Source organism: Brachionichthys hirsutus, chromosome 18 (assembly GCF_040956055.1).
Source record: "Brachionichthys hirsutus isolate HB-005 chromosome 18, CSIRO-AGI_Bhir_v1, whole genome shotgun sequence".
NCBI classification, from domain to species: domain Eukaryota; kingdom Metazoa; phylum Chordata; class Actinopteri; order Lophiiformes; family Brachionichthyidae; genus Brachionichthys; species Brachionichthys hirsutus.
Window position 1 is genome coordinate 9621825 of NC_090914.1, and position 17702 is coordinate 9639526.

At 45.5% G+C, this 17702-nt stretch overlaps 1 protein-coding gene across 1 annotated transcript; it reads left to right on the forward strand.

Moving 5' to 3' along the window:
- The first annotated feature begins 239 nt into the window (after window positions 1-239).
- gfra4a (GDNF family receptor alpha 4a) lies at window positions 240-14009 on the forward strand. Its single transcript, XM_068752151.1, has 7 exons — window positions 240-591; window positions 1100-1180; window positions 4391-4730; window positions 6499-6608; window positions 7895-8029; window positions 12412-12581; window positions 13860-14009. The coding sequence occupies exons 1-7, from the start codon at window positions 240-242 to the stop codon at window positions 14007-14009; spliced, it is 1338 nt and encodes a 445-aa protein (XP_068608252.1).
- Window positions 14010-17702: the final 3693 nt, after the last annotated feature.

The window sequence follows — 17702 nt, forward strand, 5'->3', positions numbered from 1 at the left end:
GAGCTTGATCCATATTAAAGAAAAAGACAATTCCTCATAAAGTTCTTTATGCTCGTGCAATCAGTAAGACTTAAGCTAAATATCCGGTAATTCTGATTAAAGGTTCTCTGGAGAAATCACTAGACTCTTGAATAATTAAGTCCTCCTTTAGTTTGGTCATAATTGTAAGGGGGGGGGGGTGGAAAAAAACCAACTTGGATTCCAATTTAAAGGAAAAAAGGAAAGAATAAAAAAGGAGGATGTGGAACAACTGCACAAACCAACGCATGGACCTGACACTGACCTGTATCTGCCTGTCTCACCTCGCAGGAGTCCCTCGTATGGCTCTCTCTGCAGCTGGGACGGACTGCCTGCGAGCAGGAGACACCTGCTCCAGTGACGACACCTGCAGCCCACGACTGCGGACCCTCAGGCAGTGTGTGGCGGGGGACGGCAGCGTGAAGCTGGGGCCGGGGGCGCGAAACCAGTGTGAGAACGCCATGACAGCACTGCTGTCCACTTCTCTGCACGGCTGCCAATGCAAACGAGGGATGAAGAAGGAGAAGAACTGCCTGAGCATCTACTGGAGTCTCCATCAGTCCGTCCTGCACGGTAAGATGCACGGAATCTGAAGGTTCTGGTCCCAAGTGGTGGACTGGAGCAGGTACAGTCTGCAGATTAGCGAGCGTGCGCCATCCATTTCATATAAATAAGGAGTCCGCCTCCACACAGCTCAACGCTAACTCGCAGGCTTAAATGAAAAGAGTTATCATTGTGTCAAAAACCGCTAAAGTGAGGCTCTGATTCCTTTTGTTCTACCCACACTCATTATATTTAATCACTTTGCTGCTTAAGTCAAGAGCTTTTCCCTACTATTGTCATTCCTGACGCTGAATCCAACCATTTGTGTAACACTTACATCCAAACATAGGCATTTAGCATATATTTGCACTGTCAAAACAACTGCGGACGAATACAACAGAAGGTTAATGCCAAATTTAAACGTCAGTCGCCATAATAAAAGTTCTGCAATGTGGTCTCGTGTCTCCTGCTCTACGGGGCACACAGCTGGTCCATTTTGGTTCTAACTCTAGTGATATTGATTGTTCTGTGTTGGCAGGCCTCAGCCTGGTGGAGAGCTACCCCTATGAACCAGAGGAGAGGGGCTCTGACTATGTTCGCCTGGCCTCCATCGCTGCAGGTGAGTGGGAAAGCTGCCACCGCTGCTGCGTTTGCCTTCGGTCAGGGTAAAGTTCTGTTTCATGCAGCAACAAAAACTAAGTGGGTACTTAAAAAGTTGTGCGTTAAAGATAGAGCAAGATGTCCTTCGTGCCATTCTGAACCAGGAGAAGGATTTGCGGGTGAGACGCTTGAAGAGCACCAAACCACGCTTTGCTTCCCGTCTTTCCTATGAGGCTGTGGGCGAGCTGCAGGGCGGGCATGTGCTGCTGTTAGTCCCCGAGGCTCAGATTCATTACCTATTTACTTTAATATACATGGAAGCAGCTGAGTCTAGGAGGGTGAGTCAGAGATAACAGAAGGAAAGTGTCAGAGAGAGAGAGAGATAAAGAAAGTGGGAGACAGACGGAGCCGGTTTGTTTACTGGAATAACAGTTCGGGTTTTGTTTTTCTGCTGTTGGAGGTTTGGAAAAGAGACGAGCCGCACACAAACGAGGACGTACATTTCATTTAAATGGAGAGGACATAAAGTCAAGTGTCTTGTTTTCTCCGATGGCAATTATACTGTGGATGAGCGAGAGTGAAACGAAGAGTCTGCGAAACTTAAATAATGACTTAAATGAAGTGATTAGTATGGAACGCATTCATGCATGCCATACAGTATAAAGATAAATGTCCGACACGCACACACAGAAAAAAACTTCAAAGAAGTGGATAATGACAGCTCAAAGAGGGGACGATGTTTAAAAATGATCTGTTCATTCCTATGAAGCAGCTGCGGAAATGAACAGAGATGGTGTAAAACCACATGTGGTGCAAATTCAGGAAGTCACGTTTGTTTTTCTAAGGATATTCGTACTGCATCTGTCAACGCAATTGATCTCCTGTATTAACAGTCTGCAGCGATTGGCTGCTGAAAAGCCAAAGACACATTTCTGCAAACTGTTTGTTCAGCAGGGGATTGGTGAATTCAGCAATAGTCTCGCGTTGGTTTTGTAAATGGATAAAGAGCGTTGTCCAAAAAACAACATCATATACAAATGTCGATCCCAAAATTCATTAATTCATTAAATAATCACCAGTTTGGACAAAATCCGTAAAAATACATCGGTCCGATATGCTGCTATTCCCACATATAGTCTTCTAAATTGTTCAGAATGTCAATACTGTACTTCAGCAGCTTCGCACATAATTCCCTCGAATAAATTCACATTTGGCTTTTCTTTTGGTTCCTTTGCATTATTGAGCAAAATCACAGGGAAAGCATGATAAACGTTCCTGGTTTGTTTGCGGGAGATAGTCGGAGTCTATAAGTTCAAAAGGCACACCTGCTTTAAGGTGTTCCATCAAACATTTCCGCGACCTGGTGCACGAGCTCTTATTAAAATTACACCGCTCATTTCCTGCTGTTTTGATTTAAGGCGGCGCCAGGCCCGCACTCGACAGCCTCCTCGTAAATTTCGCTCCAGCAACTCCGTGGGAGGTCAAAGTTGACATTCATGCCATGCATCTCGACAAGTTGGCTGCCAAAACAACAAAGACGTGATTAATGGATGTTTTTCCACCCTTATTGCATCTTTTCCTCAGAGTAATGACCCTTTTCAAAGACAGAAGCCGCAGCCGCAGTTCATTGTAGTTTGGGGAGCATTCAAACAACAATGTGCTTCACGCTCTACCCCTAAATCAGTTGACTAAAAACGCTGCTTTTTGCTGTAACGTTGGCCTTTAGGAGCAGCAGGAATTTTGCTTTTTCTATTTTGTGCACCTTAATTGTAAAACAAACTTGAGCCTCGTCATTGTACGCAATTTCAGTTCAAGTAAGTTCAGTGTCTTGTACAAGAAGGCATTACAGTATTTGGGATTTGCAGTAAATGGAACTTCAAAGTTTGTTCCTGAATATCTAATTTGATTATTGGCCAATGTTTATGGAATACGTTGGATATAAGCAGAACTGCGACCGACCCAATACTCCCAGATTTAAAATGTATATGTGGCTGGCGATGAATATTCCAGAAGCAGGCGTGCGACTGTAAAGCAAGCCGGAGCACGAGTTCGTTCAGCCTCCAGCGACTCCAGACTGGAGCTGTGGTTTTACTGGGATGCTCTGGGATGTAAATGTGTGCACAGCAAAGCATGAATGTGAAGCGACATGTTTATGGATTACAGCATGTACGCTCAGCAGATTTAATAAATAACACAGGGCATAAAAAGATATGTCTCCAAGACTCCATTTCCCATGCATGCAGCCATCGGATGCAATTTGTCATCCCACCCTGCAGTTCCATCAGATCCCTCCATCCTCTTGCTGCCTCCCCCTCCTATGCTTAGCAGTGAAATTGGGAATAACCTATGCTTTGTGATGGGTTGTTAGCGTGCTCTCCAAGGCAATTCATATTTTATATGACAGCGAACTCACCAGGAGACCCAACGACAGGCAGCTTACAAACTAATGAGCAGCGCTATCCGCCAGAGGAGCTGAGCGTCATCATGGCCGTATTGAGTGGTCGGTCGCTCGGGGGGGAAAAACACATATGATGATGTGATGGATTAGGAAATAATGCAGCCAGAAGAAGACGGTGATGCGGGGGGGGGGGGGAGTCCACTGCTTTAGCAAGAGGTGGCTCATTACTGCAGGAGTCAGCAGGGGCACCGTGGGACGCAGGGATGGACAAAGTTGATGGAGGAGAGTGGAGAGAGAGCTGAAAGGCGGAGGGTAAGGGAAGCCGAGGGAAGGGAGGGAGTCAGGTGAGTGAGGGATGGACAGAGATTTGGGGGGAGAGTGCCGGAACGATGGATAGATAGATGAAGGGGAAGGGAGCATTAATTACAGGCTCTGTTGTGCGGTTACAAAGAAGCCGGTCTTTCAGCGCTGCCACTCTGCATTAACCCGGCAGAATGAAATATTCGCCCATTAGGCCGTGACTGAAACGCACCCAGCGCCAGGCTCATGCAGCATTTAAGCACGATTCATGTTCTATTCATTACACAGGGGCCCGTTACACATAGTCATCATATTGGTTTAGTTTGTACTTCAATAAACACACACTCTTTTTTTTGTCAGCCGTAAATGCAACGCTGCACTTCAGTCTGGAGATGAGAGAGGCAAGTCAATACCAACTCCAATTAGGCCGAGGAATCATTGGTAAACATTGCCTGGGATTGGATTTTCTCGAAGCCACACCGAAGCGCATGATGCTTTCTGGCTCTCATTTGCTTCTTATTCTCCTCGCAGAGTCTGAAGTAACAACGGTGAACCGCTGCCTTGATGCCGCCAAGGCGTGCAACATAGATGAGACGTGTCAGAAGCTTCGCACGGAATATGTCTCGGCCTGCATCCAGCCGTCCGCCCGCTCGGGGCCGTGTAACCGGCCAAAATGCAACAAGGCGCTGAGGAAGTTCTTCGATCGCGTTCCCCCCGACTACACCCACGAGCTGCTGTTCTGCCCCTGCACCGACACGGCCTGCACCGAGCGCCGCCGGCAAACCATCGTCCCATCCTGTTCCTACGAGGACAAGGACAAGCCCAACTGCCTGGCCCAGCTGCGGATCTGTAAAGCGGACTACGTGTGCAGGTAGAAAATGCTGTCTAACTGTGAGGGATTGCTAAGGTGTATGTGCACGTGTTTCGTTTTGTGTGGCCATGACATGAGGAAAAAAAGAAATAAAAACTGAAATATGCTGATGGAGATATTGGGCCAAGTTGGGCAAAAGTCTCCTGGAGCTTCACAGGGAAGCAGCAGCGTTCTCCGAAACAACAGCAGGAGAGTTAGTTATGAAAGTAATTGATGACACAAAGTAGGAATTAAAGTACAACACAGTCATGCGTTCGGGTACAAAAAGCAGCAGCGCTCATTAGTCACAATTAAGTATCAGCAACACACAATAATTTAAAGTGTGGCGACGGAGAACAAATGGCAAACGGCTGTTCACGGTTTGATGCAGTAGTCAGTAGCCCATTAGCTAACGAGCACATCAATGAACGGTTGGTAAGATTTAATTTGCTCTACTGTTTTGTAGGATGTCCAAGGCTTAATGTATAATTTTTTTCTTGCACCAAGGTTAACTTGAGTTACGGTAAAACAGCAAGTACTCTGTCAAGAGCGAGTTGATCAAATTTTCATGCTGCACCATCGTCACTATTGTGCTCAGAAGGTCTTTGTTCACGCATTGGCCTCGGACACGAACCTTCCCTCAGGACAAGGACTTGCATTGTGTATCCTGGAATATAGCCCTGGCTGGCATGATATGTTTATTTCCATTTAATTAGTCAGCTGTGTTTAATTAATTCAATTGTTATACTCATTAACTGCATATAATTAGCTCAGTGAAATTCTGAAGACATTTTCTGAGGGAAGCGGAAGAAGCAGCCATGTGAAATATTCATTATTAGGGCAGCCACTTGGGATCCACACACGACTTTCCTGCCAAAGTGTTCAGAAAATATTCATCCTTGTCGAGCCATCAGGAGGATCGGGAAGTAGATTGGTTTTATTTCCCAACAAAATGTCATTTCCGAGGATGCATTTCTTTCTCATACCCGCCGCCAGTCATTGTCTCTCTGACGTCACCAGCGTTAAATCCAGTTCCTCTTCAGACGTCAGAAAGACAAAGGGTTTCATCTGTCACGGCTATCGATCAGACATTCCTCACCACCACCCCCCCGATGGATGGGGTACCTCAAGGCCCCTACCCGGGCCCTGCAGTCCTGCTGGAGTCCGTTGGCATTAACCGGCGGCCTGTAGAGGATGCCTTCACTTACCGCACAGCCTATGAGTTTCACACACATCATTATAATGACATGACAAACGAGGGAAGAGCGAGGAGTTGTGGTGCCTTTGGGGGATCCTGTTGCAAATGCCAGCCGAGGCGGGGGCTGAAGATGAGCTGCGATAGCTTTATATGATGATGATGATGATGATGAGGTTGGATGTCTGAGCCCTGGCAGAGAAGGTGGAAGACGGAAGGCAGCAGAGCGGCTATGGGAGGAAGTGGTTATAAGGAAGATCCATATTTGTCCAAAGGAGATTGGACACGTATGTAAGACTTTGCCGCACTTTGACTCCTAGTCAGCCTGGTGTAGAGCAATTCAGAGGGAAAAGTTGTGGCGGGGGGGCAAACAAGGGGGGATGAATGTCACCAGGGGTGGATTTGAGGTTAAATTGCTCCAGAGTAGGTGCTCCATGCCCGACGTAGGACTACAGGTAGATTAGCATCGTGTGTTTTCAGGTCCACATTCTGACATTGGGAGAAGAAGCAGGGGACTAGCCGCCCCTCGGTGGCATGACGAGTACAGCAGCCAAGCGCAAATAAATGATGGATGGCATGTTATTGCTCCCACAGGTCTCGCTGGGCGCAGTTCCAATACGATTGCCAACCATTCGAGCAGAGCGCCAGCGGCTGCAAGCAGGATAACTACGGAGCATGTCTGCTCGCTTACACCGGGCTGATGGGTAAGAACTAAATCTCTCTGTTCCAGTTCCAGTTCATCCCACCTTCTGTGATGCAACAGAAACAAAAGGGCTTTAGATGGAGGAAGGCGGCGAGCAGACAGGTGCGCCGAGCAGGTCTCAAAAGAACGAATCAAGGATTGTGATGGGAAGCGGAGCTCGAAGATCGATGGGACGCTGATTAATGCCGTCGCAGCAGAGCCCGCCGAGCCATTGGCATTAGAAGTAGTGCAATTACAACTATTGACGGCTTTTGAAGAGAATCATCCCCGCTGTGGCGATGAGTCGGAGCAGGTGGGGACGGCGAGCTTTGCTTATTGTACTTTTGATAAATACTTATCACATAGAAACCATTCAGACTTAAGGTCATTATGTGATAACTATGAACCGCTGCTCAGAGAGCAACAAACATATAGGCAGTTTAATTTACCACAGACGGAAAGAGGCGGAAAGCCGCGCCGGTGATTGGCCAATTCTAGACAGGCGAAGTCGAGGCGAGATGCTGAGGTGTTGTTGTTTGGAAGGCTGGGACCAGGAAATCGATGGAGGAAAATCAAAAGTTTTTGACACGCTGCTTCAAAGTGAAGCAATTCTATTTCCCTCCTCCTTTCAAGAAAGCAAGCTGTAAGGTTATGCCCTTCCCGGAGAACAACTCCCCAGTCGTTTCCTTTTTGAAAGGCTCCAAAAGCAGAACCGAATAAAGCAAATTCACTTGAGATAGTTCTGCGACGGCGCCTGGACTGTGTCGCACCGCCAAACTCCCTGGCCTGGTTGATGGAGCCGTTAGAAAATCTAGAAAGGCTGAGCAACTGCTTCTGCACTTGCTTGGATTTGAGCCGTTGTAGCAGCAAACAAGAATAGCAATCAAGAGAAGGGTGTTTTTCCATGCAGTCACTTTTTGTCCATGTATATCTTCTACACTTCTGCATAGAAAATCACGTTTTGAAGTAATCAGTTTCTGGCTACATTTCCACGCATGCTTATAAATCAGTCTTAACCTGATTAGGCAATGTTGCGATGATTAAAAAATTGCTACATAAATGTCTTTATTTGATTATTAGAATCGAGCTGCAGCAAAATTTAATCAGCCACAGTTCTGCATCAACATTCAATTTGTCAGAACACAAATTATTTAGCCTGAGATCTTTACAAAAATAAACCGCTGCTCAAATGAATGCAGAGCAGGAGGTAGAAGATTGCAAAACGTTTTTGTTGTTTAACATTTTACGTTAAGATTCTATCATTGTAAAACTGAACCGTGCCGTTTCCCCGTCTCCTCCCCTCCGCAGGAAGTACAATTACACCCAACTACCTTGACAACTCCACATCCAACGTCGGGCCCTGGTGCTCCTGTGCAGCGAGCGGCAACCACAGGGAACAATGCAACGACTTCCTGGCTTTCTTCCACGACAATGTCTGCCTGAGTGAGTAGCAGCAGCAGAAACAGACCTCTTTAACCCTAACCCCAAGAAATTACAAATAACAAATAACAAAGTTACATGTGTTTTAATAATGTTAAAATTTTAAGCCACATTTTTACAAATGCATTAAAATAAACCCAAAAGAATGCAATGTTCTCTTGCAGATTAGAACTGCCAGTGAAGAGAAGGTTTTCGAAACATCACATAAGCAGATAAGAACAAAACAGAAAGTGGAATTTCTCACACAGTGCGAGAAAGTAGCATATCTGTGGTTTGAAAAATCACTTTGCATGAGCGTTGTTGTTTTCTTAAACACCGAGATCCAATCATCACTTAAACATGCATCATGCAAGATAGCAAGTAAAAATAAATGCAACTGTCAACTTTGTCGTATCGCCACTTGAGATGTCTGGATGGATAATAAATGATAAAACATTTAGGAGTGACAAACAGCAGCTCCTGGTGCATCAACGTTATCCACCCATCCTCCAGTCTTTTAGCTTTCGTTGGACATTTTATTCATCCAACAACAAAAATCTAAGTCGATGGGAGATCATCCCTCCGAATGAGCGACGGCAGCAGTGGCGCCAGAATGGCACAAAGTGGAGCTGCTGCTGACACAGCAGAGACTGTGGACAATTTTGGGTTAGTATTTTTCCCAAAAACAAAAGAAGACAAGTTTCCACACGGCTGTCTGTGCGAGTAACGGGACCAGTGACAAACCAATTACACCAGTGGCAGTGCAAAGCAAACCACAGCTGCTACCACGCGGCGAGAAAACACAATGTCAGTGTTTGTTAAAACCACAGTGGTAAAGTCCCTCCCCCGACCCTCTTCACATTTTGATGTGCAAACTGCCTTAACAGTGTCCTTGCCTTGCTGTTGCCATGGATATTGAATCCACGTTGTATCTATGGCTACGTTCACGTCACAATCCTCGCTGGTTAATCCAAACTTTTGTTTGCTTCTTTTTTGCACGAGTCATCCGTATCCATAACTACAAACGATTCACGGAATTCAAACTGAAATGGAAGCATAAACACGACGACAAACACTGGCCGTTTCATTTTACCGAGCCTCCATTCTTGGCTGGTGAACCCGTGTTGCCACTCAAGTCACACGGCCCTGAATCAGATCCAGATCCAATCAATCAAATCAAATTAGATATTTGATTTGATTTTTAATGATGGATAAGATATATACACAAAAGATATATACCATTAAACTAAATCAGAATTCCACATTTCATGTCGCACATAAGCTCATTCACGATGTCGTAAATCAGCATCTACCAATTCTGTGCGTTTCCTTCCCGCTATTTTCAGCCGTGTTGCTGTCATCGCTGTTTCCGGGTAAATGACGCCTTCCCAAAAACGCCACACGAAGACAAAGAAAAGACCTAAAAGCAGGACACAATGTCCTCTGGACATTCTTAAAGAACGGTTGCTAGCTCGTCGTGCGTTGCTCAGTGAGATAATGACGCATGTCATAATGCTTCCCTTCCTCTAATTATCCGACCCCCCTCCAGGTAGCACTAGAACATACATTATCCTGTCGGGAGTTCAGCCTCCCACCATAGTCGGATATGTTTTGCAACCGCTTGATGGATGTCTTGTTTTTCCGTAGAACTCCTCATGTGCATCCTGTAGCCCGGACCCAGACTAGCTGTTTACTGTAAACTCCTCAGAGACCCTGGAAAACAAACCTCAGACTGACTGGCCTCATTTCCCTCCTCCTCAGCATAAAAAGCACGCGTCTCCTCTTCTGCCGGAGCAAATCAGCACAGCCAGATAGCGCTGATTTGCACGTTTGCAATGGGAAAGGTGCTCATCATGCTCTCATCCCGGCTGTACCTCCGTCTCTTTTGCTACGGCTCAATTTGCTGGGAGGAAATTGGCTTCATGTTTTTGGCGAAGAGAGTTTTGAGGCAAGAATATGGAAAAACTAATGCATCCTGGGAGGGCTCCTGAATGTTTTACTCTCCTCTGTGTTCCTCGGGAGATCAGACAATGGAATGTCATCCGTTTTGACTACGGGCGAAAGCGACGCCCTCAGTGATGGCTCCATTCCGTAAGGAGGCAGCGCGATCACCAATTAAATAAGTTCTCCTGGCCTGTTTTTTTGCCGTTTGCATCTTTCTGCTACTGAATATTTTGTGCATGAGGCCATGCTGCTCAGCTGTTACAGACTGGCTTGCTGAGAGTGGACTTCCGATGGCCTTTGAGGACTTTGTAATTGAACATAATTTGGTTTCCTGCCTCCGAACTAATGAGGTGGACAGAGAGAATAGAATACAATCGTTTGCAGATAGATAGGGGATAGGGAAAAACTGCAGAAAAATCCCTCTCTGGAGTGAACCAGCTCAGTTTAAAAAAAAAACAGCCGTCTCGGTACCTTACCTCCTCATCAACGCGATAATAGCCACATGGCTATGCAGCACAGCGGCGTTGCACTTTTTATGCTCTCTGAAAGCTGAGTGTGTCAGGGAAAAAATGAGCAGACAGATGGAGGTGAAGCCCATTTATTTCTGCCATTATTTTAATTTGTCTGTAAGTTAAACTCGGAGTGTTCAAGGAAAAGAATGGAGGGCAACCGCAGATATGCAAGAACCGAAGGAGGGGGGGGGGGGGGGGGTTACGTGCACAGGATGTGTTCAGTGGTTGCAGGAAATGGACAAAGACAGAATAAGGAAAGCAAAAAGAGGAACGTAAAAATCAAAGAGATGCGAGATGGCTGCGGTTAAAGGGCCGTGTCCAAACGTTTACAAAGGAACTGTCAACAGTTCACCGCTGAAAATACCAATTGTCACTTTGTCTGTGCGTGACGGCGGTGGCGTGGCACGGTGGCGAGCAGCTGGGGGTGCACTCCTGGCTTCTCTCATCCGTCAGCAAGCCGGGTGATCGCCGCGCACCGCCGAGCGCTAACTGCACATTTCCCACCTGTCCCACCAACACTAATGGCGCACAACACTCATCCGGATCCTTTGCTCCAAGTTGCTGATGTCTACACATTCCATCAACGGGGATCAGTCCGTTGCCCCCTCAATTGCTGCAACTTGCAAATTCTCTAATTGCGGGCAGGCTACTCGCCCGGTCACCGCCTCTATCTCCGTCTCATGGTCGATGCCCCGAGTTGCAAAGGGAGGCTCGTCGAGGGTCGCCATCGATTCCTGCAGAAGTGTGTTTACGAAGCTATCCTATCTCAGGAGGACGGATCAATTTGTTATGATCCCGTGAGAAATCAATGACTGTGTGTCACACCCCAACACTCCCCAGAAAGATTTGAAATCCCATCTCTAATAACCGGCGCGCTGCCTCTGAAATCAGCGGCTTTATGCCGGTAACAGATGGAAGAATGGTGCGAGTTTCATTTCTACACGCCGACATCCGTCTTGCAGGATAAACCGGGGCTAGTAATTGATGGATCTCTCATTCATGTCTTCATTTGAGCATATTTTAATTGAAGTGACTTTCATGAAGCATAATTGCTGACGAGCGAGCCATTAGCTGAATGAAAATGTACGCTCATAGGATATTAAATCCTTATAAGTCATTCCGGCTGTGGTGAAATCAGGAACGTGATGTCCTCAGGCGTCCATAAATCGATATTAATCCAGCTGAATGTAAATTATACACAGGACTGAATGTACATGCTTTAATGTTCCCTCCAGCCACGGCCTACTTGCAGCAAGTGGCCCGTTTAGATGTTGACCGTGGTCGTTATCAAATTTTACTTTTCAGCTCAAAAGTATGCAACGACAAAATCAACGCTTTGGTTTCCAGAGGACCAAATAATAACGGGGGGGGAGAGTTTTAGGCAATATAATCCATATTATTGATGGATATTATTTAACTATTACTCATTTTCTTTTCGACTATACGAGTAGCGTTGGTGAAAGTCATTGACACAGCTTCCTTCAGTTTACCCTGAGAGATGAAACGGCATTAAAGTGAAAGCGCGCTGAGGGAACCTGCTGAGTGGCGTGATGATTCATAACAAGTGACCCCCCCCTCAATTTGACACCCAATTGCCTCCACTAACAAGGTTCCCCCGACGTCTGTTTGCTTGTTTGACTGTCAGCGGGATTAAACATTAACTGCTTGAAAGGTTTTCACGCGATGTGGTAGAAATGTTGGGCATGTGGCGGGAAAGGAACTCAAGTTTGAATTTGAAATTTCATTTCAAATGGGTTCATTTCACTGGATGTGGATGGAGAAACGAATCCATTTATTGCTTTCACTTCCTGTAGAAATGATGCATAAAGGACTTGAGAGATTCGGGCGTGGGCCGAAAATGGAACGTTTGAATTCTGCAGTTAATCTGAATAAAGGAATGGAACTACTTCTTTTTATTTATTCATCTTTTTAACATTTTCTGTGCTCCAGAAAAAGCAATCCTGGCCTTTGGGAATGGATCGGATGTGAAAACCGGAGCCAGTGAGCCGGGGCTCACCATTCCGGTGACGGAGATCCAGAGCCCACACTTGGCAACCACCACCCTTGGCGTCCTGATGGAAACAGAGCAGAACACTATGAGAGCACAGATACCTGCTCAGGTGAGACAAGGCGAGGGGGTCATTTAATCCGGCAGGGAGCAGATTGTCATGATTTATATTCAGACGGCATCAGGAACGGAGATGGAAAGAACTGAAAGTTTTACCTTGTCTGATGAACCCTTCAGATTTAAATTCTGTTTGTTTTAAAATTTAGGCTCATCTGAGACGGGCCTTAATCCAAAGGTCCCACCGACCTTAAATCAACCTGGTTCTGGATTAAAATCCAATGCATTGCCCGATCTATGATATCCAAAGGACGACAAATAATGATTCCCAAGTTTCCTAAATGTCACCGTCTACCTCATTAGCGATCGATCGATACGGGGTTTGTCAAGAAAATGTTATTCTCATTTTGCCAGCAGATGCCTCAAATTTAATATTAAACAAGAAATGTCCAGAGAATAAAATGTAAAAATCCATCTGCATGCGCGCCGAGTCCTGGTTGATAAAGTCGACGCGTCGTTCGGGCGCCGTCGTTCACGTTCTAACGCTTACCATGTAAATAAATAACAAGCTCTGAAATTAGATATGACTTCATTGATCCCAGCGGGTTCATTAGATCTCTGCATTATTAAAAGGATCCAGCACACAAAGTTAATCATAACGCAAACAACTTAATGAGAACAGAAGTGACGAGACAATTACAGTGTGCTACATTGGAGTTTAGATGAGAAATGCGTGGATGACAGAGTTCAGTATAAACTCTTTAAAATGTGCAGCGTAATAAATCTGTACACTGAAAGGCATCGTTCATAATCGAACCCTGGATCTCTCTTTGTAAGGCTCCGTCAGTAGCCGGGGGGGTGCTCCTTGTGCGTTAGTCGGAATCAAGAGCGATGTCCATAACGGCTTCATGAACAGATCCTGTAAACATCATTAGCGTGGCTTAAACATTTGAAGGACTAAAGCAAACAACTGTTTTAATAATTAGAGCAAAAGCAAAAATAATATTCCCGTTTGCTGCCTGAGGAAAATTGTTCCATGCGTTTGGCTCCTAATGGAAATAAATGCTGCAGATAAATTGACAAAGTGCCAACAGATAAAAATAAACTTCACCAGCAGAACTAGGTCACTTCTTTAGGTCCAGAGGGAACGCAGGAGAAAAGGCCCAAAATGACATGACCCGTCTCGTGGCGTACTGGGAGTAACTAAACCTGATCGAACGCTGGCGTGCCTTTACTGTAGGATTTAACGGCCGCCTCAGTGGGAGGTGGACATAAAACCAATATTTAGTTTTCAGTTTCACTGCCTAATGATAAAGTGATGTCCATCTTTCAGGTGAACGAGAACGACAGATTGTGGGGCGACGAAGGGGACTCCACTCTTCCCTCTCCAGGCCTGTCGGACCGCGGTGCCGAACCGGACCGCCTTGCCCTGCTGCTGGGCCTTGGCTGGCTGCTCCTGCATCTGGTCATCTCCGACCAATAAGAGGCTTCGCTCACCTGGCCTCCACGGACCAAAATCAAAAAAATGGGTGGGAGAATGGGGTGGGGATGGGTGGGGGGGGGGGGGTAAGAGAAAGCCATTTCTTTGAGTGTTTGGGAGACGGCTCGGGTCCGACCTTCCCCCGCTCCCCTCTCCCTCACAAAAATCACACTCTCTTTTTGTGAATCATGATTCAGACGTGATCAAAGACCACGCCCCTGAGGAAGACTGTCGGAGCGGGCGTGGCAAACTGCGTCACAATGAGGGGAGGGGTGGGGTGGGGGGGAGAAACCAGGAAGTGCACACCTCATTTCTTGCTTCACGCCAGCTGACACGACTCAGACTATTCTCATTCGTCCAAGCCGCGGCGAAAACGCCACGTGGGTTCAGGAGGTGTACAGCCAAGAGACGCTTAAGACGCAGTGCTGGAAAAAAATTCTATAAAAAAAATTAATAAATGAGGGACCTTTTTGTCCCCGAGCATTACTTGCTGTAAAAGAAAACATATTAAACGTCAATACTTTCCTCTCAGACGAGCTGTGATGAAGTGTTCCACGAGATTTAACGGTGGATTGTGCGTTTGTCCACATGCCGCTTTCGCTGTCTTTGATTTGATGCCGCATTTCTATCTCACTCGGGCGTCGTTCTGTTGCCGCACATGTTATACGCAGTAGAAGAACATGTTATGATGACGATCACAATGGAATTCTTTGAATGTTTGTTGTTGTGTTTTCAGTGGCAGAAACAGGGAGAGTTCATTTCCCCAATAAAGATTGGAAAGACGAGGACCTACATGAATTAATAGCCCTTAATGTATTTAATGTGTTTAAGTTGGAAGCTAGAAATCACTTTGTAAGACTGTGTCGATGGAATGGGACTCTCCTCTATTCTTTAAGTGTGAAGCGCCTGACAAACATTCGGAAACGTTCCTCCTCGGAAAGATGGAAATAACTTTATATTTTTCAAATGTAACATTGAAAGCAGATATCTATAGAAGAGTTTGTGACCAATCACGCTCCGCCGCAGCAGAAGGACTGTCGGAAAACAGACGGAGCGGGTTTTAATGCACGAACAGATGGAATCCATCTTCGGGGAGACTCAGGAGATGAAGGTGATAATCAGTATTGTCCCTGCTGCATGCTGGGAATTTTCACTCCATGTGAAATGCCAGAGAATTTATAAGACGTGCTGTAAAAAGTGCAGCTGTGATTTGCAGATGAGTCTGTTAAAAGGTGTGTCATTGAATCCTGTTACCTGAAGACACGCCCATTTGTTTCGCTGCTTCATTAAAATACATATTTCTGGTTTTAAGGCATTCCAGTTAGACTTTTAAAGAGAAACAAAACAGTGAATGTGTCGCTATAAGAAAGAAGAAATGGTCCCGGAACTAACCGGGATCTGATGTTTACAAGACAGCCGTCTGAAAACCAGTAGCTTCAAATCCATTTTGTTTGAGCATTGAGTTAAAAATCCACACAGAACGGACTTTGTAAAGATGTTATAGTGTATATACTGCACAGTGTATGCCACATATATGATGTCTATAACATTCATATCTTGAGTAATAATAAAAAGGATTTCATCCAAAGTTTTGCTTTCGACAAATTCACAGATTCTGATATCCAAACTTTACAAAGCACAACTTTGAGCACAAACCATCCCAAACTGTAATAAACGAGATCCTGGTGTAAACGAACCTCCAGCTCGCCTGTGTTTTTTTCTATAAGGGGATCGTTTGAGAGTTAAAACTGGCTGCAGCGCTAAAAATCGGCGAATGACAAGGTATGTGAGCCGTAAAAATGACGGATGAAAGAGGTCACGGCGGCCGTATTTCTCAGAGTAAATGGTAAATCGGTCGCGGCGCTAAGCTGTCGCTTTGAAATCGTTTCCACCAAGGAACAGGCCCATTCTTTTTCATACAGAGGAGATAGCTGCTCCCAATTTTCACGTTTTGGGTCAACAAGTATTTGGGACAAAGCCCCGCCCCCCACTGTCCCACATACCGTAGCTGCTGGGTCCCGTTTGAACTTTAAACATCGCAGATCTGTAATGGGTTTTTTAACCTCTGACAAGATTCATGGACTTCCACAGCACAAAGAGATCCAAACGAGAGTCGTGCACACAGAAATTGACAATTTTAAACAAAAAAACAGAATACCACTCAGTTGTGTCGGTACCTCAACCACCGGAGGCGTCCCGCAGAGGTCAGATCTGGACCCACGCCGAAAGTCAGACCTTTTCTGCTGCACATGAAATGTGAGCATGTTAGTCAAATCATTTAACAACCATTTAAGTTGTTGTAAAGTGATGAGTTCAGGAGTTCAAAAAAATGTTTCAGCACACGAACAGCGCCTCACCAAACGCTGACATCATTTAAACAGCAGAAAGGCTGAAGATTTAGATTTTCACAGTATTCCTCCAAGGCAGGTTTCACTTCATGTTTCACTTAATCTTATTTCATTATTTCAGCATCACGATGGGCTAATTTCTTTGAGCAGCAATCTGGGAAAAAAAAATATGAAGATACTTTGCAAGCTGCAGCCTGGAGGGAACTTTTCCTTCTGCTACAATAAAGCCAATGATAAGGTTAAGAGTTTTAATTAAAACTAATATCAAACCCAAACATTGGTCTAATCCCAGGAGTTGAGCACGACCAGAATTATCATTATCACTGCCATTGCGTAATACACCTAAGCATTCATTCATTTGTTAAAAGGTGTTTAGACTATTTATTAGCGGTGGCAATGGGAGGCTCATCCATCACATTGTGCGCCAGTTGCCAACCGCTCATTGGACCTAAACACGGTTTTTCGGGGATGCCGGGACTCCTCGAAGCATTCTGATCTGGATGAATAAATATTTAATCTGCTGCTTTGTGAGAAACTGGCAGCTCATCTGGTGGGGCAGGACTCCTCGTCCCGACGGCAGCCATCCTGGTTGGATTCCAGCCTCCCTCCCGTCCTTTAAGCTGTCACTACGAATGGAATCTAAGAGGCAGCACCGCCCCCCCCCCAGTGGCACTGATTCTGAAGTATGCTGCAAAAGTGCCCTCCTGGGTGCCTCGTTGGTAAATAAAACATGGTGGATGCTCTTTAATAGTCTCTGGTTATTTCGCTTTACATTTAAGGCCCCTTTATGTTTTGCGGTAAAGACGGATGCGGATGAAGCAATCCATACAGGATGAACTCTGCCTCCTGTTTTGAACTAAATGTTTTCAGAGGCCTTGTACAAGGTGGTCAAAACGCAGCACAGGAAACGGTTAGATGCGTAGAGGGGTGTAGCCAAATGACAGCATTTACATTTTTGTTCAAAAGAAGTGCTTCTGTGCTTATTCACATGGGAAAGTAATTCCTTCACCGTCAGAAACATCTTGGATGATGTCTCTGATTTTGTCTCTGATTTTAGGAGACACCTGACAGATTTTCTATCCCAGTATGGAAGTACAGCAGATTATTTATAAGCAAACCATCGGGGGGGAAATCCGTCGTCGCACATCAGAATCTGACGCCTCGGAGTACCGGAGGAGGCGGGGGCGGATGGACCGGAGAAACTCAGAGAAATGGAAACTAATTGTGATGAAAGGTCTAAATGCCTTCAACAAGACGTCGGGACAAGAAAATACAAATGCAGCATTTAAGAGAATTACATTTCACAACATAACCTCGGTTCAGCAAGTTTGAAATACAGCAGGGGAAA

Coding starts and splice junctions, on each gene's coding strand:
- gfra4a (XM_068752151.1), top strand. CDS start 240: ATGTGGAACAACTGCACAAACCAACGCATGGACCTGACACTGACCTGT. Junction 4,731..6,498: donor AAAGCGGACTACGTGTGCAG/GTAGAAAATGCT, acceptor TTGCTCCCACAG/GTCTCGCTGGGCGCAGTTCC. Junction 12,582..13,859: donor GAGCACAGATACCTGCTCAG/GTGAGACAAGGC, acceptor TCCATCTTTCAG/GTGAACGAGAACGACAGATT.